Source organism: Dasypus novemcinctus, chromosome 11, assembly GCF_030445035.2.
Source record: "Dasypus novemcinctus isolate mDasNov1 chromosome 11, mDasNov1.1.hap2, whole genome shotgun sequence".
In the NCBI taxonomy this organism is placed as follows: domain Eukaryota; kingdom Metazoa; phylum Chordata; class Mammalia; order Cingulata; family Dasypodidae; genus Dasypus; species Dasypus novemcinctus.
The window spans coordinates 84,113,659-84,137,499 of NC_080683.1; the positions used below are offsets into that span (position 1 = coordinate 84,113,659).

Genomic DNA, 23,841 nt, shown 5'->3' on the forward strand with positions numbered 1-23,841 from the left:
GTTTGCTAGTTGTTTTTGCTCATTGTTGTTGTTAGTTTTTTCTCGTTGTCTGTTTTTTCTTTAGAAGGCCCTAAGAACAAAACGTGGGACCTCCCATATGGGAGATCGGCACTCAACTGCTTGAGCCATATCCACTCCCTGCTCATTTGTTTTTGCTCGTTTATTTTTGCTTATTGTCTGCTTGCTGTTTTTGTTCAATGTCTGCTCACTGATTTTGATCAATTTGCCAGCTCACTGTTTTTCTTCTTTAGGAGGCACCAGGAACTGAACCCGGGACTCCCATGTGGCAGAGGGGCACTCAATTGCCTGAGTTACATCTGCTCCCCTGGCTCTTAACTTTGAGGCTAGAAGCAGTCCAAAATTACTAGGTGGCACAATTGACAGGAAACCTCTCTCCACATCAGAGGTCCCTAGGATCAAATCCCGGTGAACCCTAGAGGAGAAAGACGAGAAGACAAAAAGAGAAACAGATACAGAAGATCACACAGCAAATGGAAAGACAGCAAAAACAGCAGGGGAGGGGAGGTGGATGAAGGGGGGGAAGGTCCTATTTACAATTGGTTCATACCTACAAGGATGTGGACTAAGAATGTTCCTTGGAGCACATAATCCAACCTATCACACAACTCAAAGCAATCCCAATCAAAATTTCAATAGCCTTCTTTGAAGAAATGGTGAAAAGCCAACCATAAAATTCATATGAAAAGGCAAGGGGTCTCAAATAGCCAAAACAATTTTGGAAAAGAATCATGTTGGAACTCTTACATGTCCTAATTTCAAAACTTATTACAAAGCTACAATAATCAGAACAGTGTGCTACTGAAATAGGGATGGAAATATAGACCAATGAAATAGAATTGAGAGTTCAGAAATAAATCCTCACATCTATGGCCAACTGATTTTTTATAAGGGTGCAAAGTCTATTTAGTGGAAAAGAATAGTGTCTACAAACAAATGGTACTGGGGAAACTGGATATCCACATGCCAAAGAATGAGAGTAGACCCCTACCTCACACCATATATAGGCATACTCAGATATATTGTGGGTTCAGTTCCAGACCACCACAGTAAAGTAAATATTGCAATAAAGCAGGTCTCACAAACTTTTTGCTTTCTAAGTGCATATAAAAGATATATTTACACTATACAATAGGCTATTAAGTGTGCAACATTATGTATAAAAAATGCACACACTTTAATACTTGAATTAAAATGTGACACAGAGACACAAAGTGAGCATATGCTGTTGGAAAAATGGCACCCGTAGACATGTTCATTGCAGGGCTGCCACAGATCTTCATTTGGTAAAAAAACGTGATTTCTGTTAAATACAATAAAGCAAAATGCAATGAGGTATGCCTGTACAAAAATAACTGAAAATGGATCAATGACATAAATGTAAGAACTAAAAATATAAAACTCCTAGATGAAAACACAAGGAAGCATCTTCAGTACCTTGTATTAGGCAATGGATTCTTGGACTTCACACCAAAAGCACAAGCAATAAATGGAAAAATAAATAGGACTTCTTCAAAATTAAAAAACTTCTGTGCATCAAAGGACTTCATGAAAATAAAAGATGAACTACATAGAATGGGAGAAAATATTTGGAAACCATATATTCAATAAGTGTTTAATGTCCAGAATATAAAAAGTATTCCTACAACTCAACGAAAAAGATAAACCACCCAATTAAAAAATGGGCAAAGGACTTGAATAGACATTCTCCAAAGAAGATAAACAAATGGTCAGTAAGCATAAGAAATGATGCTGAACATAATTAGCCATTTAGGGAAATGCAAATCAAAAACACAAGGTACCATTTCACACCCACTAGAATTGCTACTATTTAAAAACAAAACAAAACAGGGAACCAGATGTGGCTCAAGGAGTTAGACGCCCACCTATCACATGAGAGGGCCCAGGTTCGGTTCCCAGGTGCCTCCTAAAGAAAACATGCAAGACAGAGGGCTGGCACAGTGAACTGACATGACAGGGTGGCACAGCAAGCTGAAGCAACAAGATGATACAATGAGGAAACACAACGAGAAATACAACAAGCAGGAAGCATAGGTAGTTCAAGCATCTGGCACCTCCCTCCCACATTCCTGGTGCCTCCTAAAAAGATGAGCAGACACAGAGAGCACACAATGAACAGAGAGCAGACAGCAAGTGCAAAACAACAGGGGTGGAAAGAAATAAATCAATCTTTTAAAAAAACTTTTTAAGTAACAGAAAATAACAAATGTTGGAAACAGAAACACTTGTTCACTGTTGGTAATGTAAAACGGTACAGCCCTTGTGGATAACAGTTTGTCAGTTCCTCAAAAAGTATAGAATTACCATATATCTCATTGTCTAGGTATATACTCAATACAATTAAAAGCAGAGACTGAAACAGATTTTGCACAACAATATTCATAACGGCATTATTCTCAACTGCAAAAAGCTGGAAAAAAACTTAAGTGTCTGTCAAATGATGGATAAACAAAATGTGTTATTATGCAAACAATGAAGAGTTATTTAGCCATATAAAGGAATGCAGTTCTAATACATGGTACAAAATGTATAAACCTTGAAGACAACATGCTAAGTGAAATAAACCAGGCACAAAAATGACAACTATTATATGATTTCACTTATATGAAATATGCGGAACATGCAAATTCACAAAGTCAGAAACAGGAATACAGATTACCAGGGGCCAGAGAGGGGTGGGAAATAGGGAGTTAATGTTTAATTGATATGGAGTTTCTGTCTGAGGGATGGAAATGCTTTGGCAATGGATGATGTGATGGAGGTACAACTTTGTGAATATATCGACACCACTGAATTGTATATTTGAAGGTGGATAAAATGAAAAACTTCAGGTTGAATATAGTTATCAGAAAAAAAAAAATCCACAGAATTGTAAAACACAAAGACTGAACCCTAATGTAAAGTATGGTCTCTCATTAATAGTACAATAGTAATAATAATGTTGCATCAATTGTAATGAACATACCACATCAGTGCAAAATGTAAAATTATAGGGAAAACTATGTGTGAGAGAGAAAGACATATGGGAACTCTGTACTTTCCGCATGATTTTTCTATAAACCTACAAGCCTTCTGCCATAAACCTCTATCCCTCCCCCCCCCATAATACTGAAGTCTGCCTCCCCTCTAGTCCTTTTCTACCATCATTGGCTAGAGAAATATGGCGCCAGTGGGGCCCAAACGCTGAGATCAATTGAGTTTTTAGAAAAGGCTAGTTTCTTCAAAAGGGAACCTTGAAGTCAGTCAAACCCAACCAGAAAATGAGACATGGGTGAGGTCTTCCGTTGGTGGGGTAAGGATAGGAGCCCTATACAGAGGCTAATGGAAAACTAAACAAAATGTAATATCAGGGCCAAGTGTGGGAATTAACAGTAATAAATAATAGCAACCATGAAGTAAAATAATAACATTCCCATATAGATTTTGGCATAGAATATAGAATTCCTAGCAATCCTAATATCAAAAACTGCCAAGATAACTCTGAAACCACATAATAACTGACAAGGAATTGTATTCTTTAAATAAAGTCAGGTGAAAGTAGGACAAACACTAATCAGAACAGCAAACCATCAAAACTCACCTAAGAAAGTGTAACAATTCAAATAATCTTTACACAAGGTGACCTGTTCAACAACCAAGAAATGAAATTAGGAGACAATAAAAATGGGAGCTCTCTAGGGCATTTCAATGCAACCACAGCTGAAGCTGTTTTTACTTTGCAGGTTGTTAAAGATGGCCAACCCTGACTCCTTACCCATTTACAGTGCTTATGAAATGAACGTATTAATGTGTATACTCAGGGACAAAATTTGTAAAATTTAATTCCCATCAGTTATTTGTCTTAAGTTTGCCTATATGAGAACATAAGTCATAAGAATTCAATGTTTCAATCTAACAGAAGTTTCAAGGCCTTTATAAAGAACCTTTGATAAACTGGGGCATGAAGTGAGGTAGGAAGAAAATTTGGGAGACACTTCCTCTTCCATGGGTCACCAAAATACCTATAAGAGTTCCAAACCAGTTGCAGAACAGGAAATGTCCTCAGGGGCCCTTAGCTAAAGATCCTGTAGAGGGACCATGGCTCAATAGACTAGAAAACTCATACAAGTGAAATGTGTCAGGGACTAGACATTTTCACATCCTTAACATCTAACCTGGAAAAACTGAAAAGAAAGAAGATATATACACTCCAAAAAAGTACCATTTATTCTCATTCCAATTCACTTTTAGTTAAGGTATATTAACTAAATTATAACCAATAACTTGTGTTCAATTCCTGATTTAATAATAAAATGTTTCTATCAAGAAAATAAGTCTCTAACCTTTGGTTAGATTAGAATTTTTTTTCCTCTAGAGAATGGGGTGTGTATAAAATCAATGCACACCTGGAGTTCAGCACACGTTTAACAGTGACCATACCATCAGAAACACTATAAAATGTGGCCAATGGTCAAAGAAACTCAGGAGAAAAAAGGCCCTCTGCATACACTGGTCCCCTTTTATTAGAAGCCATCCTGTAAATTCCACAGAGTCTCTTGTAATCAACTAAAGACAAGTCAAACAAACCAACTTCAATTCCAACAAAAGTGAAGAAATAGATGTCTGATAGTTTGAGTCTAACACTTAAGCAAATCACTTTTGGATTTTTGCCCTGAGAGGCCCTCAATCCTACCTATCCAAGAGATGAAACACAACACAGAACTGAGTTTGGAGATCAGATCACTACCATAAGACACAGGAAAATGAGTGAAATGTAGGCTGAAATAGCAATCTGTATCTAGAGACAGTCAAAATCAGGCTTCTGCAGTTTACTTAAAAGAGGACAAACAAAATATTGTCGTCAGTACTGGATGTAGTACAAAAGAGCTGTGAGCAGAAGGGACCTTAGGAATAACACCTGGTGGGCTAATCTTGGAAATCTTTAAAGTAAGTCCTAGAAGCAATCAGGAGACCAGGAAATGTTCATACATATATTGTGTTCATTCATTTACCTATAAACATCTTATACCATAAAAGGACTTAAAATTAAGGTCAAAACAAGGAAATCTATGAAATTGTCATCATCAATAGGAGCCTGAAGAGCGTGACAACTATACGTAATGTGCTGTCCTAGATAGGATCCTGGACCTGAAAAAATATATTATTTCAAAAGCTAAGGAAATAAGAAAAAAGGCTGGACTTCAGTTAATAATAATGTGTCAATATTGTTTGATTAGGTAAATGGTAATAAGGTAAGATGGAACAGGAGAAAGTGCATGAGGAATACATGGGAACTCTCCATAATAGCTTCTTAATTTCTCTGTCACTCTAAAACTGTTCTAAAAAATAGTGTCTCTTTTAAAATGTCATTTCCAATTGGATACAGTTGAAATATGGTATCTCTAGTTTTCCCTAATTTGCCTTTCTTTGTTTACTAATACATTTAAGCCTTTTTATGTTAAAAAATAAATACATTAAAAATAAATTAAAAAAAAAAAAAAGACTTAAAAGGGCTGGGACTGTGACCTAAGGCAGTAGAGAGCATAATGATTATGAGCCCAGGCTGCTGAGTAAAACAGACCAGATGTGAATCCTGGCTCTGCCGTTTACCAGCAGAGTGACCTTGGGCCACTTATTTGGGCACTCTAAACCTCAATTTCCTTCTTTTTAAATAAAGCTAAATGTAAAGAACAAATGAGAAAATGTATATCAAGTTGTTGGAATAACTGAGTTTTAGCACCTGGTAAATAGTCATTCTCTTCATTAGCCACCATGCCTGTATATATCTGGCACTCAATTATTTATGGGTTATCAATCTTCTACCAGCTCCCAAATTAAAGAGGGCATATTCAAATGCATGGCTATCTATAAACTACTAATTACATCAAAGAATCTCCCTTGGATATGTTTCTTCTCCTTTATTCACCTCCCTCTTCAGTCACTTACCTCCTGGAAACAACACACCTTTAGAGAAGAAAGGGCCCAATTCTAACAACTTGTAGAACTAGAGCACAGATGATAATCAGGTCTATTGTTTCTTAGTTTCTTATGCAGAGATTTTATTGTAACAGCAGTGGATTCAAACTCAATTTGAAAACTAGAATTTAAACAAAATTGTTTGATACCAAACAGCACCTTCTCCAGTTTTGTTCAAAACTGTAACGATGGAAGTGTTCTCTACCATGTGCCATTATATATGGTAGAGTCTCTAACTGCATGTGGCACCTGGTGTGCGACTACAATGACTATTATTTTTCTAAATAATCCACTGAAGAACTATATTCATAACTGATGGCCAGCCTACTTTAATTTATAAAGCCTTCCTTAAATAACTTTGATATTTTTATCAGATTCTATATAATTATAATTCCTATTCTACAATGTTCCCTTAGCTTTGACATTAATTTTCTTCATACAGAAGCCCTAGCCTCCTTACATATTTGATAATTTTTTAAATATACTTCATAATCTTAAATTGGATTTTTAAAATCTATCTTGCCACAAATGGATGTAGACATCTTAAAAATAGATTACAGAAGCAGAATTGGCTCAATTGATAGAGTGCCCGCCTACCATATGGGAGGTCTAGGGTTCAAACCCAGGCCTCCTGACCTGTGTGGTGAGCTGGCCCACGCGCAGCGCTGATGTGCGCAAGGAGTGCTGTACCATGCAAGGGTGTCCCAGGGTGTCCCCCCAAGGGCAGCCCCATATGCAAGGAGTACACCCTGTAAGGAGAGCCACCCTGTGCAAAAAAAAACACAGCCTGCCCAGGAGTGGTGCTGCACACATGGAATGCTGACACAGCAAGATGACACAACAAAGAGACACAGATTCCCAGTGCCGATGACAAGAATGCAAGCAGACAGAGAACAACACACAGTCTGTAAGTGTCTAAGGACAAGGTATATATTATTTACCTCTGTATCCAAGCATATAGCACAGAATCTGGTATGTAGTTGGCAGATCATAAATATTTATTTGTTGGGCCTACAGTTTTGGGGAAAGTTGACCAGAAAAAAACTTTCTAGTACTGTTTCATGTTGGTACATCTTATTAAACTTAGCATTTCATGAGCTCAATAAAGCAGCTGGTCCACAAGTGCTATTCAAATGTTAACAAATCTAATAAGAGATTTAAGAGAAAAAAAATGATTAGAAGTCTGGAAAGAACAGAACTGGTCTAGTAAATGGACTGTAGATAAAAAATTTAAGCAAAAAGCCTGAAAATTGCAATTTATACAAACTGAAAGTATATTTGACCTTTTAAACTAAGATAGTTTATCAATTTACTATATAGTCCCATGTAGAGAGATGATCTCAAAGTTCCTCAATTCTTAACTTAATTCTGTCTACAACCCAGACAACTTTTTATTTTTGATTTGTGCTTTTTCTATTTATTTTTCTCCCCTTCTCCCCCCACCCCCGCTGTCTGCTCTCTGTGTCCATTTGCTATGTGTTCTTCTGTGTCCACTTGTATTCTTGTCAGCAGCACTGGGAATCTGTGTCTCTTTTTGTTGCATCATTATCACTGCATTAGCTTTCCATGTGTGCGGCACCACTCCTGGGCAGACTATGCTTTCTTCATGCGGGGTGGCTCTCCTTCGGGGCGCACTCCTTGTACATGGGACTCCCCTATGTGGGGGACACCCCTGTGTGGCACAGCACTCCTTGCAAACATCAGGACTGCACATGGGCCAGTTTACCACATGGGTCAGGAGGCCCTGAGTTTGAATCCTGGACCTCCCATGTGGTAGGCAGATGCTCTATCAGTTGAGCCAAATCCACTTCCCCTTGAGTTGTACTTTGTTGAACTCTTGACATGACTCAACAAACTACAACACAACAACAAAAAGACAAATAACTAAAAAAAAACGAGCAAAGGACTAGGGAAATGCAAATCAAAACCACAATGAGATACCATTTCACACCTATTAGACTGGTTACTACTGAAAAAGCAGAAAACTACAAGTGTTGGAAAGGATGTGGAAAAAGAGGAACACTCATTCACTGCTAGTAGGAATGTAGAATGGTGCAGCTGCTGTGGGAAACAGTTTGGCAGGTCCTCAGGAAGCTAAGTATAGAAAGGCCATATGATCTGGCAATCCTGCTGCTAGATATATATCCAGAACTGAAAACAGGGATACGAACAGACATATGCACCAACGTTCATAGTGACATTATTCACAATTGCCAAAGGATAAAAGCAAAAGGAATGTCTATCAACAGATAAATGACTGAGGAATGAACAAAATAAGAGGGGAGTCTAACTGCTGACTAAAGCAGATTTATTGTTATTGTAGTTATTATTTTGCAGTAACTGAGTAACTTGTAACATTGATATAAAAATAAATTTTAAAATATTAAGAACAAATGAGCAGGGAAGTGGATTTGGCTCAACTGACAGAGCACCGGCCTACCATATGAGGGGTCCAGGGTTCAAACCCAGGGCCTCCTGACCCGTGTGGTGAGCTGGCCCACGTGTAGTGCTGATGCGCGCAAGGAGTGCCGTGCTACGCAGGGGTGTCCCCCATGTAGGGGAGCCCCATGCGCAAGGAGTGCACCCCGCGAGGAGAGCTGCCCCGCGCAAAAAAAGCACAGCTTGCCCAGGAGTGGCACTGCAAACATGGAGAGCTAATGCAGCAAGATGACACAACAAAAAGAGATACAGACTCCCGGTACCGCTGACAAGAATGCAAGTGGACAAAGAAGAACACACAATGAATGGACACAGAGAGCAGACAAGGGGGAGGGAGGAAGAGGAGAGAAATAAAAAAATTTTTTAACTCTTTAAAAAAAACACAAATGAGCAAAGAGATTGAATAGACATTTTTCCAAAGAAGATATACAAATGGCGAAAAAATATACCAAAAGAGGCTCAACATCATTAGCTATAGGGAAATGAAAATCAAAACCCCATGATACCACTTCACACCCAATAGAATGAGTACTATTTAAAAAAAACACCAAAAACAGAAAATAGCAAGTGTCGGAGAAATAGGAACACTCGTTCATTGTTGGTATGAATGCAAAATGGTGCAGGTGTTGTGGATAATAGTTGGTGGATCCTCAGAAAGTTAAATAAGAATTACCATATGACCTGGCAATCCCACTTCTAGGTATATATCCAAAAGAACGAAAGCAGGGACTCAGACATTTGCACAGTGATGTTCATAGCAGCTTTATTCACAATGGCCAAAAGATGGAAACCCAGGTGTCCATCAGCTGATGAATGGATGAACAAAATTTGGTATACCCGTACAATGGAATATTATTCAACTGTAAAAATGAACAAAGTTCTGATACATACTACAACATGGACTGACTGAAAATAAGTCAGACACAAAATTACAAATATTGTATGATCTCACCATATGACAATTAGAATAAGCAAATTCATAGTTTGAAACTAGAATAGGGGCTTGGGTACGGGTAGGGAATGGAGAAGTAATGCTTAATTGGTATAGAGTTTCTGTTTAGAGTGATGGAAAAGTTTTAATAATGGATAGTGAGGGTAGCACAACTTTTTAAATGTAATTAATATAACTGAATTATATATTTGAATGTGGTTAAAGGGGGGAATTTTAGATTGTATATATGTTACTGGAATAGTAAATATTTTAGGTTGTCACACTATTCAACTGCAAAAAGACACTATGTTGGAGGCGGATATGGCTCAAGTGATTGAGCTTCTGCCTACCACATGGGAGGTCCGTGTTTCGGTTCCTGGTACCTCCTGGTGTGGCAAGCTGATACAACAAGATGATGCAACAAGAGACACAAAAAGAAAAAGCATAATGAGAAATACAACAGAAGCAGGGAACAGAGGTGACAACGATTAGGTGCTTCCCTCCCATTCGAGGTCCCAGGTTCAGTTCCCCATGCCTCCTAAAAAAATAAAAGAAGACTAACAGACACAGCGAGTGTAAACAATGAGGGGGTGGGGAGAAATAAATAAATAAAATAAATCTTTCTTAAAAAAGATACTATGTTAACAAATGGGGGAGGCTGGCTTCAGATAAACTTTACTTACAAAAACTGATAGTCTACAACTTGGTGACTCCTGTTCTAGATCCATTAGTGTCATAAGAACATCCTTGGTTATATGGTTTGAGGGATTCTCTGAGTATAAATTTAAACATGTACATATGCTTATGAAACAAGACTTTTATGTACCTCTGTTTTCAGCTAAAGGAAGGTATCCAGTAACATCAAAGCAAGGGAGGGGTGAGATACTGAGAACTAAATGCAAGCAAGGGAACTTGGAGATTCCTTGTCCTTCTATATGGATTAGAATTCCCAAATTTACTACAGAACAAAGAAGCCGGGGGGAAATGAAACCATAACTGGCAGGTGCTGAAATAATTTTAGGAAAACCATGCACACCAGGTACTATATCAGTGATAAGTTAAAGTTTTGAGACCAAAGAATTAGAAAGCAACCACTCCAAGAGTGCTTAGACAGAGCAATTTTACAAAAATTCTGTGAAGACCGCCTATGATTCTCTGTTCAGAAACACCGATCTCATTTATTTTGGTGGTACCAACCACATACCCCATCATCCAATGTCAACAGCTACAAAACTGGTCCTAAATAAAACTGCTTGGTTTTAAACAACCACTGAAGGCAAAAAAAGTTTCCATTTAATTTAGGTACCTCTAACCCCATCTCAACCCCATGGTATACCCCTTTCAGATACATTATGTCTTCATGCTCTCCTCTTTTTTCATTTATCAAAATAAGTTCTCAGGAATTAATCCACACTTAAGACTGTCCAAATTTCTAAGACCTCCATTCTATTTCATGCAAATCAAATGAAGTTTACTCTAAACTTTGAAATTTCTGTCATCAGCAAAAAGAAGAAAGAATAAAAGAGAGATTATCAGTGTTGCTACAGCCATATACTACAACGGTCAAACCCAATCACTTGCTTGAGACTTGGAGCAAAGCGTATTAGCTGCCTTTTAGTTGCCCAATGTCTGTTCTTCATGATATGACTGCCCAGACAGACTAAATTTCCCAGCTTCCTTCAGATAACAGGGCAGGAATGGAAATGATAAAGACAACTTCTGGGTAGTGTTCAAAGGCAGGAATGTGCCTATGTTGCTATGATGTTGTAATCTGCTAATAAAGTCACCATACCTGCCCTAGACTGCTCCCAAGACTTTTTACATATGAAAAACAATACAAAATAAAACTTCTTTTCTTTATTTTTGAGGTCTCTGTTAGAACAGCCCAAACTGTTTACTAATTGATAGCATCTTTCTGGCAAGCTACAGCATACATCAAATTTTACTATCATGTCCAATGTCCTAGGTTCTAAGTTAAATATTTCTTGAAAGTATTAGAACTTTGGCTGGAAGCTTTAAGTCTATTTATCTAAGGAATCAAATCAGTAAACAGCAGTACCAAGATTATAGTATTGCTTTTCTTCGACACCATCTATCTTACCTGATGTTTCACAAATTGCTGGCTCTGCTTAGATGGAAGCATAGCATGATATGGTACAAACATCATAGTATGTAATAATAACTACTTTTTTCTATATGTACATTTATGAGGGTGAGAAGGTAAAGAAAACCCACAAAGAAAAACTCTATTACATGGGATCACCAGGAGAGCTAAGTTAAGCACTTTTACACATTCCACTTTAAGGCTTTAGAATGGCAATATTTACAAAATACAAAGATTTCTTTTTAAAATGGATATATATTTGATCTTTTTATGACATCTGGTTTATTTTCACAATTATACAGGGATACAGATGTGGATGGTGTGTGAAAGGGCAAAAAAGATGTGTCTTGGCTGAATGTAGCCCTGCCTCCCCTTCTTCCCAAAAAGCTATAGACTGGCATGCTTTCAGCCATGAAACTGCTTGCCTCCCTACAAAAAAAAAAAAAAAAAAAAGAATTTTCTCTCTTTGACAAATGTCACTGTTTCTTCTCTGCTGTCAAATCTTTTTTTTTTTTTTAACCCATTAAGGCTATCAACAATTGTGGCTCCATATATTTTTCTCACACTTCTTTGCTGCCTGTCAATTCCTCAGTGAGACCGTCAGCATCGTGTATATACTGATTATCCTTGTTGCCTATTAGTAAAGTACCCCTGCTGGCATGGTTTTTTTTGGAACCCAGGACCTTGCACATAGGAAGGAGGCACTCAACCACTGAGCTACATCCACTCCCCTGGTGCTTTTTAAACTAGCACTGCCTAAGCTTCATCACAACCCAGTTAGTAAGTAATCTCTTGATGGTTTCAAAAGCTTCCCAAGTGATTTGAATGTTCAGTGAAGGTGGAAGAAAATATAGATTTTGAAGAACAGAGAATCTAGATTCAAATCCCAGTTCTGCAATTTAATAGTTGTGACCTTAGACAGGTTACTTAACTTTCCTAAACTTCATTCATTCTGAAGTGTCTTTGTGTCCAGGAGTGTTGAGGCACAAGGATGATTCTGACAGCCCCTGATCTCAAGGAATTCAGAGAGGAAGATATAGGAACTACAAGACACAATAAATCAATCATGAGTGCAAAGTGCTCTAACAGGGCTAACAAGAGCACACAGAAAGGAAATCCAGTTTAGATTCAAGGGATCAGCAAAATCTCTAAAGAGGTGACATTAAGGCTAAGTATGTAGGACAAGCAGTGGTAGCTACTTGAGGCTGGTAAAGGAAGGCTGTTCTGAGTCGAGCAGGTAGTGTGTATAATGGCTTGGATATAATTGGGAGGTACAAATAGTTCAGTAGGAACAGAGTCTAAAATGAGAACGAGGAAGTAACAAAAGATGAGGCTCACACGCGTAGTGCTGATGCGCGCAAGGAGTGCCGAGCCACATAGGAGTGTCCCCCGCGTAGGGGAGCCCCACGCGCAAGGAGTGCACCCATAAGGAGAGCCGCCCAGCGCGAAGGAGGGAGCAGCCTGCGGAGGAATGGCGCCACCCACACTTCCCGTGCAGCTGACGACAACAGAAGCGGACAAAGAAACAAGACGCAGCAAAAAAAGACACGGAAAAAAAAGACAACCGGGGGAGGGGAGGGGAATTAAATAAATAAAATCTTTAAAAAAAAAAAAAAAAAAAAAAGATGAGGCTCAAAAGGGATCTCAACTTCTTCATCCGCAAAACAGGAATATTATCTCCTTTGCTAGGTTATCTCAAGGACCCAATGAAACATATGTGCATGTATGTGCGTGTCAAAGGACCTAGCACAATGCCTTGCACACTTTTCTAGCTTTAATATACACAACAAAAAGCTCACCTTTTATAAGCATCACTAGCTAAGTGTAACACTTTTTCTTCAGGTCATTTCATAACACATCAAAGTAATAAGCTTTTTCAGTTGTTATTTTTCCTGGGTGTATCTTACCTATTGAAGATTACAGAAGAATCAACTTCCAAGTCTCAAGGGTGCCAACACTGAGCTTTCCTCAAAGGGTTCAGACACTTACGGGTACCTGTGATGGTTAGGCTAATATGTCAACTCAGCCAGGTAATTGTGCCCAGTGGTTTGGTCAAGCAAGCACTGGGCTAACTTTAATACAGGGACATTTATGGACTTCAGTCACCACTGACTTTACTGCAGTGGTATATCATAGATAGCTGATTACAATTACATCAACAGGGAGATTGCCATCAGCAATGAGTGATGCTTTATCCAATAAGTTGAATGCCTTAAAAGGGGAAGTGATTCCAGCACTGAATGAGCTCATCTTTACCTCTTCCAAAGAATTTTCACTGTCATTGGAGCCCCTGGTTGCAGCCTGCCTGCAGAACCTGGACTTGTGCACTCCCATGGCTGTGTGAGAGACACTCATAAAATCACATACTATTTACAGATATCTCTTGTTGATTCTGTTTCCCTAGAGAACCCTGGCTAATACAGTACCCCAAGACTCGGCTGTAGATAACACGTTTAATGTACTGGTTTTAATTAACTTAGCTGCAGCTGTGAAGCAATTCTGGACCAAGACCAGAACACTTCAAATCCAATCTTGGCTCTGACACTAATTAGATAACTTGTAAGATAACTTATTTTGAATGAGAGACAACCTTTTATGCCTAGATTCCTACTGGGGACTGAATCAAGTCCCCCACAAAAGGCACATTCAGATCCCATTTGTAAATTGACCTTTGAAAGATATTATTAAGGTGTCCCCACATGAATGAAGATGGCCCTTAATCCAATATGGCTGAAGTTCTTATAAGCAAAGGAAATTGGACAGGAGAGAAAATTGACAGGCTGGAAAATAATGGAATCTGGAAGAGAAAGGAGAAAACCCCACCATGTGTACTGCCATGTGACAGAAAAATCAAGGAACAAGGATCACCAGCAGCCAGTCCCAGAATGCTGCTGTCTCCTGGGAGAAAGCATCGCCTTGCTAACGCCTCTATTTTTACTTCTCCTAGCCTCAAAGCTATGGGTCAATAAATTCCTGTTGTTTAAGCCAGCCCAATTATGGTGGTTTGGACCTGTATGTACTGTAGACAAACATGTTCTTAAACTTAATTCCTGTGAGTGCAAATCCATTGTAAGTGGGACCTTTTGATGAGGTTACATCAGTTAAGGTGTGGCCCAACCTAATCAGGATAGGTCTTAATCCTGTTACTGGAGTCCTTTAAAAGTAAAAAGAAAGAACAGAATGAGGGAAAGCCACAGAACCAAGAAGCTTCAAGTCAATGGAACCAGAAGAGAAGAGAGGCCAGGAGAAGCCACCATGTGCATTGCCATGTAACAGAGGCACCAAGGATTGCCAAAAGCCAGTCCCTGAATGCCAGTCTTTGGAATCAAAGCACTGCCTTGATGATACCTTGATTTGAATCTCTTAGCCTCAAAACCATGAGCTAATAAATTCCCATTGTTTAAGCAAACCCACTGCATTGTATTTGCTTGGGCAGCCAAGGAAACTAAAACACCATTGTATGGTATTGTTTTAGCAACTAGAAAACTAAAACAGTTCTCAAATCTGTTAAAATGAACAAATTAGAGTTCCTCATAATCCAAATAACAGGGGGACTTTTGAATTGCCACCGCCACCCTTCCACTCCACCCTACCCCAGCCCTATACCCATCCCATCTTAAGAGATGGTTACAGGTAAGAGCAGAATCCTCACTGCTCATTAATATGCCCCTCTCTGATGGAGTTCCTGGCAAAGTCAGTTGTAGCTGGCAGCAGACATGGACATCAGGACATCTTGTGGCCAACTGATGGGGCTACATAAAGAGATTCTGCAGATGCCCTTTGGCATCAAAATGCTTAATTCTTTACAGTATTCTTTTTGATCCTTTAATAATATGTGTTTATAAAATCCTATAATTATTTCTCAGCTTCAAATCTAGATATAAATAACTCCCAATTAAGAACAGAGTACTGACCCAGAGAAAAATCACCTTTAGAGGTTCAGAATGGCAAACACTGCCAAAATGCTTTTACTGGGCACCTTCCTTGCCAAAATTTTTATCAGCCAACTTTGCTATTTAGCTTCATGTTTTAATATACCTCAACTTTAAAGGGCTATTTAGTTAATTACTAAACAAGATGGCTTCTTTTCACATTGCACCTGCCTCAATGAAGGTATAAATCCATGCCAAGTAGTTCTTGATAAGGAAATATTGACAATTTTAGTAAACTGTGAATTAATGCCAAAAAAAGGTATATCTCATTTAGTCCTATGAGATAGGTACTATTGTTAGCATACCTATTTTACAGAGTGAAAACGGAGCTTAGATTTTGTACACCATACCCCGCTAGAGAGTGATAAATCTTCTATTTGAACCCAGGGCCATGTGAGAGCTCAAGATCCTGAACTCCACTCCTGTTTCAAATAGTTGCCTCCATGTACAAAAGCAGATCTTAATTCATTTAAAATCTCTTGGAATTGAAAGTTACATTATAGCACAAACTTCATAAACAGAGACTGAACTTCCCCTTCAGCCTTCTCTTTAATATGCAAAAATAATTCTAGACCCTGAGCTTTCCTAAACCTTTAATCATTTATGGTACTCTGTGCTGTATCCACCCATTAGAACAATTTTTAAAAACATTAATACTATGCCAATTATTTTCAAAAGCCCAGAGATACTAATCAAGTGATCCTAATAGTCTTAAAAACTATCCTCAAACCAAAGAGATAAATGGAGATTGAAAAACTTGCATTCTAAAGTGCCACCATCCAGATAAAATTATTCTGTGAATTAGAGTAATTTCAATCAGATGCTACAAAATTGAACATTTTTCTCAGGACCAGAATTAGAGAATAACTATAAAATAGTTTAAGGACCCAAACTCTGAAATATATAAGGATTTTCCACATGACCAATTCAAAAGTAAAGGCAGGCAGGAGGGAGAAGAGCGACAGATTAGGAAGGCAGTAATACATAAAATTACAAAATGATTAACCTATTCATCTCACCTTAATTCATGACTAATCACTCTCAAAAATCATATGCTGCTGAAATATTTAAATGTCTACATGGGTCCTGAGTTTGATATTAGCATATTACATACTAAGAGAAAGCCCAACAGCATCTCATAAGCATTAGGAATTTAATTCTATTTTCTTAGAGGGCATCTGCATTTATGATTGTAACAACCACTAACACACAACAACCTGGTTTATATAAAAACACAAACCAGTATAGGTGTATAATTTGTTAATTCCCTAACCCATTATCACTCTTAAAAAGGATTATTTTCTTTAAAATGCAAATGATAGCATTAAAAACACAATTTACTGTTAAGTGTCATATCAACTATTTGGTAACAAGGTATCAGATGTATAAAAAAAGAATCACATTTTTGTACCAGAATTCATTTAATGTAATACACTCAGCAAGACACAGTTATTAAATGAAGGAAGTATAGGCAGGAGATTCAGATTCAATTGTGTGACAGGAAGTACTAGCTATGGAAGTTTAGAAACAGGAATACCAAGTTCTGTTTTAGCACAAGGGAAAAAAAAAAGCAGGGAAAAAGGCAAAAGAGGAAGTGCTTTTTAATGAACTATACATACATAAAGGTTTACAATCCAAATTATCCCAAAAATTTAAAAAAAAAAAACAGAAAACTAATTTTTTCACTAGGCTTATGTAAAAACACACTCACTAGGTATGCTGTTGCCTGGATTTTTCAGTTTCACTAAAACAAAACTGCTGATCCCTCAAATTTTACACATTTATATGGACACAGGGTGGCTTGTAACATTAGCTTCATATCTTAAACTAAGGCTTCATGATGAAATTTTTTTTTAGCAACACAAACTACAAGTAATTTGTTTTTTTAACAATCTGCTTAAGTTAATGAGAAAATACCCCACTTAAATGTTAATAGTAAATTGATATGTAAATTTTGGTTACTTTAAATCCAAAATCCTATTATGCTTAATTGTTAATGAGGTAATTTGTTGTTGCCGTCTTTAACAGCTGGATTAGTTTTATGTCATTAATTTTTTAAAATACTTACTGCTATACATGGGCAAATTCTTTAATCCTGAGCTAAAGAGTGAAAGTGAAGCACTATTCTCAATTAGCATCTTTCAAATCATCTGAATTACTTATTGCCAACAAATACTAGTTATGAAATTATAAGTGTGTGTTTCTACTTCAGCTGATTCCTTCATTCAGTGAAGTGCAAATCTTGAAATTAGAAAGCAAAATCCCTAAATGAATAGGCTTTTCTTAAAGCAGTTGTAGTTTTGGATTGTGAGGTAGGCAACACGCCCCACCCAAACCTATGGCACGAGGGTGGCCCAGAATGCTAAGGCCCTGCTCAACAGCTAAACCATTTTCAATCACCGTTTACGCCTGGCTCAGCCCTACCAAATTTGTCAGGCTTGTGTCAACTCCCTTTAAGTTGTTAGGAGGCGTAAAAACCTAGGTTATTCTGGTGGTTCAAACGGAGCCTGGAGCAAGCAGCTTTGGTTTGGCCACCTCTGGGAAAAGTGTCTCAAGGAAAAGAAAACCGGGAAGACTTCAACTTTGCGCAAACCCTCAGTCACGTCTCACTTCCCGGCGAAGGGCTGCTGTGTTCTCGAAAGATCTACTCCATTACAACCTAAATGTCATTCCCAGATCAGCGGCTTGAGGGGCCAGCTGCGCTCAATCCACTCCCTCTTCTTCGGGCACTTTCTCCAAGTGCCAGCGCCGGGATCACCCTTGCAGCCTCATACAAACCCCCACGAAGGGCGGTCCTGGCCCACGACCCCCGCCCATAGACAGGGCTGCCCCGCCGAGTCTGCCAACCGGCTCTGGGCCTGGGCGGCCGAGGCTGCCTGGGGGATCCGCTCCTGGGTGGGTTAGGAGCGACCACACCGGCGGGAGGGGGCTCTCGGGAGCAAGGAAAGACGGCCTCACCTTGACCCTGATTTCGTAGGTGGTGAAGCGGCCCCGGCCGACCCCCACCGTCTGCGGGTTGCTCACATCGATCTCTAGGAAGTTGCTGGGCGGCCCGTAGGCATCATTCAGGTTCTGCGGCTTGGTAATCAGCCGCCGGGTGTCCGCCACGGTCTCCGCCATTTCGCTGTTGCAGCTGCCGCGGCCGCCGCGGACTCCCTCCGCCCCCTTCGTGTCCCACCTCCGCCGCAGCCGCCCGCCGCTGGAACACCGGGCTCGCGCGCAGCCGACGCGAGGAGAACGAGCACGTAGGGCGCTCGCTCACCCCGCGCGCGAAGCCCCTCCCCGCACCCCTCCGGCTTCCGCCTCTTTGGCCGGGGGAGAAACAGCTGACTCGCTCCGACGCGCCACGGACCCTGGAGGCCCAGTGGAGGCAGGGGATGGGGACTGAGCGGTGGGGTATTAAGGTAGGCGGGGTCACGGGACCCGTAATAGCGATCAGCTTCCGGCCAGACTACAATGTCCACAATGCACCGGGCGAGAGCGCCGCCCAGCCCAGCAGCGGCTGAGGAGCTGAGAGGCCGAGAGGCCCTAGGGCGGGCGCTCTCTTTCTGCATTGGCCGCTGCCTTTAGCGACGGACAGGAAGCCGGAAACGGCTTTTGTGGCATTGGAAGCTGCGGGAGAAAACTTTGACGGCAAAATAGGAAGGTTTGGCTGCAACTCGAAACAAAACTGCTTTGAGCTAACTGCGGATCTGGTCTCCGTCTTACCAAAGAATTACTGAAAATGCCTTTGTAGATAACCTTTAATGCCTCAAATAATGATTTGACACAAACCGGCGAGTTTCACCATACCCATGTCTGCCTTGATAAAATTTAGGGTGGTAAGGTCGACCTGTCTTTGGCCATCTGCAACAAAAGAATTGTAGACAGGCGGAAACCTGCTTTGACTACTCTAGATCTGGGTGACCTTTTACTCCTCATTTCACACAAAGTTCCAGCAAGTAAAAAAAAAAAAAAGGTAAACGCATCTCTACAGCACTTGAAATGGAACTCAGTTATGCTATTGAGGCAGGTTAGTTTAGGAAAGTAGAAAAGGAGTCTAAGACCCGGCAGAAAAACGTGCCAGCGAAACACATGGCCACAGAACCCTACCTGGAAACCCCTTGAGGGAAAGACTGCTACTGAGAAGACTGCTTGAAGGACCCCAAGAGAACCCCATTTGGAAGATAAGGGAACAAGATCTCATTTTTGGTCAAGGGAAAGCCCAGACTATCCTCAAGGAGCCTCACCATTGGCCCCCTGGGGAACTGATGGCTGGAATAACCAATCAGAAGAGCAAATAGCTGGGGCCCCTCTACAACATTATGAAAGGTAGGAGTAAGTAATAGCTTAATAAAGATAGTACCCCAAGCCCAGAACAGCGCTTTCTACCTGGAGGAGCCCACACCTACATCTGGGCCAGGAAACTAGAGGAATCCATCATCGCCCAACTTCATTATTGTAAGAGTTAAAAAACAAAAGACTAAATTAAGTAGATTTTGGGGGGAGCCGTAGCCTCTGTAAGGGTCAACAGCAAATGCAGATTTTTGAATATTATTGCATGTAGTAAAACTTTTGTAAAAGGGATGGTAGAAGAATAAATTTCTACCCCTTGATGTTGTAGTCCCAAAACTACTTCTGCGTTTTTTAATATGTTGAACTTAAGTAACTCCATTCACTTTAAATAATCTGACCCATCCCCCTAAACTGATTTTCCAGAAGATAAATAGAAACCATTCCTAATATACTTAAAAGTTGGAATAGAAAGAAATTACTTAAACACGTTGTAAATTAGTTTACAGAAAACTCTCATTCATTCAACAAATATTTATTGAAGGCCTAGGTGTTCTCACTGTAGGTACTAGGGAGATACAGGGAGTAAGACTTTGGAATCCTCTGATCTCATCAAGTGTATAGTCTAGTTTGGGAAACAGATAACAAACAATAAATACCTGCTATGGTATATTGGTATGTTGGTGCTATGAGGATAATGTGAGTGAGTGAGACAAACTCATGAAGTGGAGTGGTCAGAAAAGTCATCTCTGAGCCATACCCATTAAATAATGAACAAGATGGTATGTCTTTGTGACAGTTATTTTTTGACATTGTTCTATAGATTTAAGTTGAAATAATGACAATAAAATGGAATAATCATTATAAAGGTTTAGGGTAGATAGAATCAAAATGGGAGCCTAGGAGTTTCCAAAGTCCAAGTTATTTCCTCTACTGGTAAGAGTCAAAAAAAAAAAAAATCCTCAAAAAGTAAGGGTGATATGAGGATAAGTATTCCCAGACAGGATTCCCTGCAGAACCTGTCTCTTGACTAGTAGCAGGGAACCTCAAGCACTCTCTGTATAAAGGACTTTTTGAATTGAGCTAAGTAAGCGCTAAGGCACCAGGAACCACTATGTTGTGTTCTCATCTGTGACACCAGAATAGAGCAATTCTAGGATAGTCTCATCAAAAACTTCTGTATCACTTCTTGGAGGTGTTAGGCAGCAATTCTAATTCCCCAAATTGGGAAAATGGCTACAAAAGATAGCGCACAGTTGAAGAGCTTCCTGGAATAAACGTAAGAAATAAAAATTGTCTTTATTTTCGGAAGATTTTATTGTATTCCTAGAAAATTCCAAGAAGAATAAACCATTAGAACTAATAAGAGAATTTGGTGGCTAGATACAAGAAAACAATGTAATATCTTTCCTTTGTCTAGGCAATGTCAGAATGGAAATGGAGGAAATACCCTATTTGAAAAAGCAACCAAAAGTAAAGAATACCTAGGAATAAATTCAACAAGGAAAACACATTTTGACCTATAGGGACAAAATGATGAAATTTTGTTAAACCTAATCAAATAGGGAAGCAGATGTGGTTCAAGTGATTAGGCTCCTACCTACCACATGGGCAGTCCAGCGTTCAGTTCCCAGTGCCTCCTGGAGAAGATGAGCAGGACAGTGAGCTGGTACAATGGGCAGGCATGGCGAGCTGACTAAACAAGGAGACACAAAGAGGAAGGACAATGAGAGATACAACAAAGCAGGGAGCTGAGATGGCTCAAGTGACTGAGCACCTCTCTCCCACATGGGAGGTCCCAGGTTTGGTTCCTCATGCTTCTTAGATTAGCAGACACAGAGAGCACACAGCAAATGGGAAAAAAAAAAACGAGAGAGGTAATAAATTTTTTAAACATAAATCTTAAAAATTAAAAAAAAAAAACCCTAACCAAATAGAGTCCATGTTCTGGGATGGTAGTACTTTATAGAAAAATGTCAATCCACCCAAAATTAATTATTAAATGCAATTATAAACAGAATCCCAATGTGGTTGGATTTGTCTTTGCCCCCCTCCTTGGGTGGGTGGGTGGTTTTGGACAAGATTTTTTTTTTTAATTCCTATGTTGGAGAATAGCTAGGAAGATTATAAAAGTGAAAAAAAAAGAGGGAGTTGCTTTAACAAATATTAAACTTACTATAAAGCCACTGTAAACAAGTGTTTCATTTTGGCTGTATAGCATAGTAAAACCACATGCAAAATAATGAATATGGGTAAAATTGCATATATAAGACTGTTTTTCTTTGAAACTGAATAAGAGTATGTTAATACTACAAGATATTAATATCAGACCAAAAAAAAAAAAATTATGCCAAGTAAAAGAAACCAGATACAAAGGACTATATATTGTATGATTCCGTTTATATTAAATATAAATATAAATCAATTTATAAAGATGAAATTAGATTAGTGGTTATGTAGGGCTGGGGAAGGACTGCTAAGGAGTATGGAGTTTTTCTTTTTGGAGTAATGAAATTGTTCTAAAATTTTTATGGTGATGAATACACACATCGTGATTATATTAAAAGCCATTGATTATACACTTTGGATAGATCATGTGGTATGTGCATATATCTCAATAAAACTGCTAAATAAATAAATATGCAAGAATAACCAGAAATAGCAGCTATGTACACCAGGGGCAGCATAGAGAGATTGAGGGTGAAGAATTTGTTTGTTTGCTTGTTTGTTTTTTGTTTATTAGTTTTATTATTGAAATAATGAAAATGCTCTAATAAATGACTAAAGTGATAAGTGCACAACTATGTGATTATACCAAATACCATTGATTGTACATTTTGGATGAATTGTATGCTTTATTAATATGTACCAATAAAATTGATTTGTTTTTAAAAAATGAAAATATTCATGGGAAACAGATTTGGCTCAACTGATAGAGTGTCTGCCTACCACATGGGAGGTCCAGGATTCAAACCCAGGGCCTCCTGACCTATGTAATGAGCTTTGCTGATGCACGCAAGGAGTGCCCTGCCACACAGGGGTGTTCCCCTGCGTAGGGGAGCCCCACGCACAAGGAGTGCGCTGCATAAGGAGAGTGGCCTCGCATGTAAAAAGTGCAGCCTGCTCAGGAGTGGTGCTACACACATGGAGAGCTGATGCAGCAAGATGACACAACAAAAAGAGACACAGATTCCTGGTGCCGCTGACAAGAATACAAGCAGACACAGAAGAACACACAGTGAACGGATGCAGAGAGCAGACACTGGAGGGGGGCAAGGAGAGAGAAATTTAAAAATAAATAAATCTTTAAAAAAATGAAAATACTCAGAGAAAATTTAGGAGAAAAGTTGTATGACCTTAAAGTAGGGGAGAGCTCTCTAAACAATATGGGAAGCAGTAGCTTTAGAGAAAAAAAGTTAACATACATAAATTTTTAATAAAAATTATATAGCAAAAGACTATAATAAAAAAAGATTGTGAAACTATATATGTGAAACACATCTAATAGTAAAATTCTATTATTCCTACTCCCATAAATTGACAAGAAAAACACAACCCAATTGAAAAATGGACAAAGAATATGAACAGGTACTGTTCTAAGTACTTTTCAATTAATTAACTTATCAAATTCTCCATAAAACCGTATGAGGGGCAGCGGACTTGGCCCAGTGGTTAGGGTGTCTGTCTACCACATGGGAGGTCCGCGGTTCAAACTCCGGGCCTCCTTGACCCATGTGGAGCTGGCTCATGTGCAGTGCTGATGCGCGCAAGGAGTGCCCTGCCACGCAGGGGTGTCCCCCGTGTAGAGAAGCCCCACGCGCAGGGGAGCCCCACGCGCAAGGAGTGTGCCCCGTAAGGAGAGCCGCCCAACGCGAAAGAAAGTGCAGCCTGTCCAGGAATGGTGCCGCACACACAGAGAGCTGACACAAGGTGACGCAACAAAAAGAAACACTAATTCCCGTGCTGCTGACAACAACAGAAGCTGACAAAGAAGACACAGCAAATAGACACAGAGAACAAACAACCAGTGGGGGCGGGGGGGGGGGGGGAGAAGGGGAGAGAAATAAATAAATCTTTTTTTAAAAAAAGAAAGATAAATAATAAAACCCTATGAGTACGTACCATTAGCTCCATTTTATAAATGGGGAAACTGAGACAAATATACATTA

The 23,841-nt window shown here is 39.3% G+C and overlaps 1 protein-coding gene across 1 annotated transcript in view; it reads right to left on the reverse strand.

Moving 5' to 3' along the window:
- SNX3 (sorting nexin 3) overlaps positions 1-18,837 on the reverse strand; it is a 62,185-nt gene extending 43,348 nt beyond the window's left edge. The window contains exon 1 of the mRNA XM_004468417.5: positions 18,359-18,837. Within this exon, the coding sequence (XP_004468474.1) occupies positions 18,359-18,520 (162 nt within the window). The 5' untranslated portion in view covers positions 18,521-18,837. The remainder of the gene's footprint in view (positions 1-18,358) is intronic.
- Between the last annotated feature and the right edge of the window lie 5,004 nt (positions 18,838-23,841).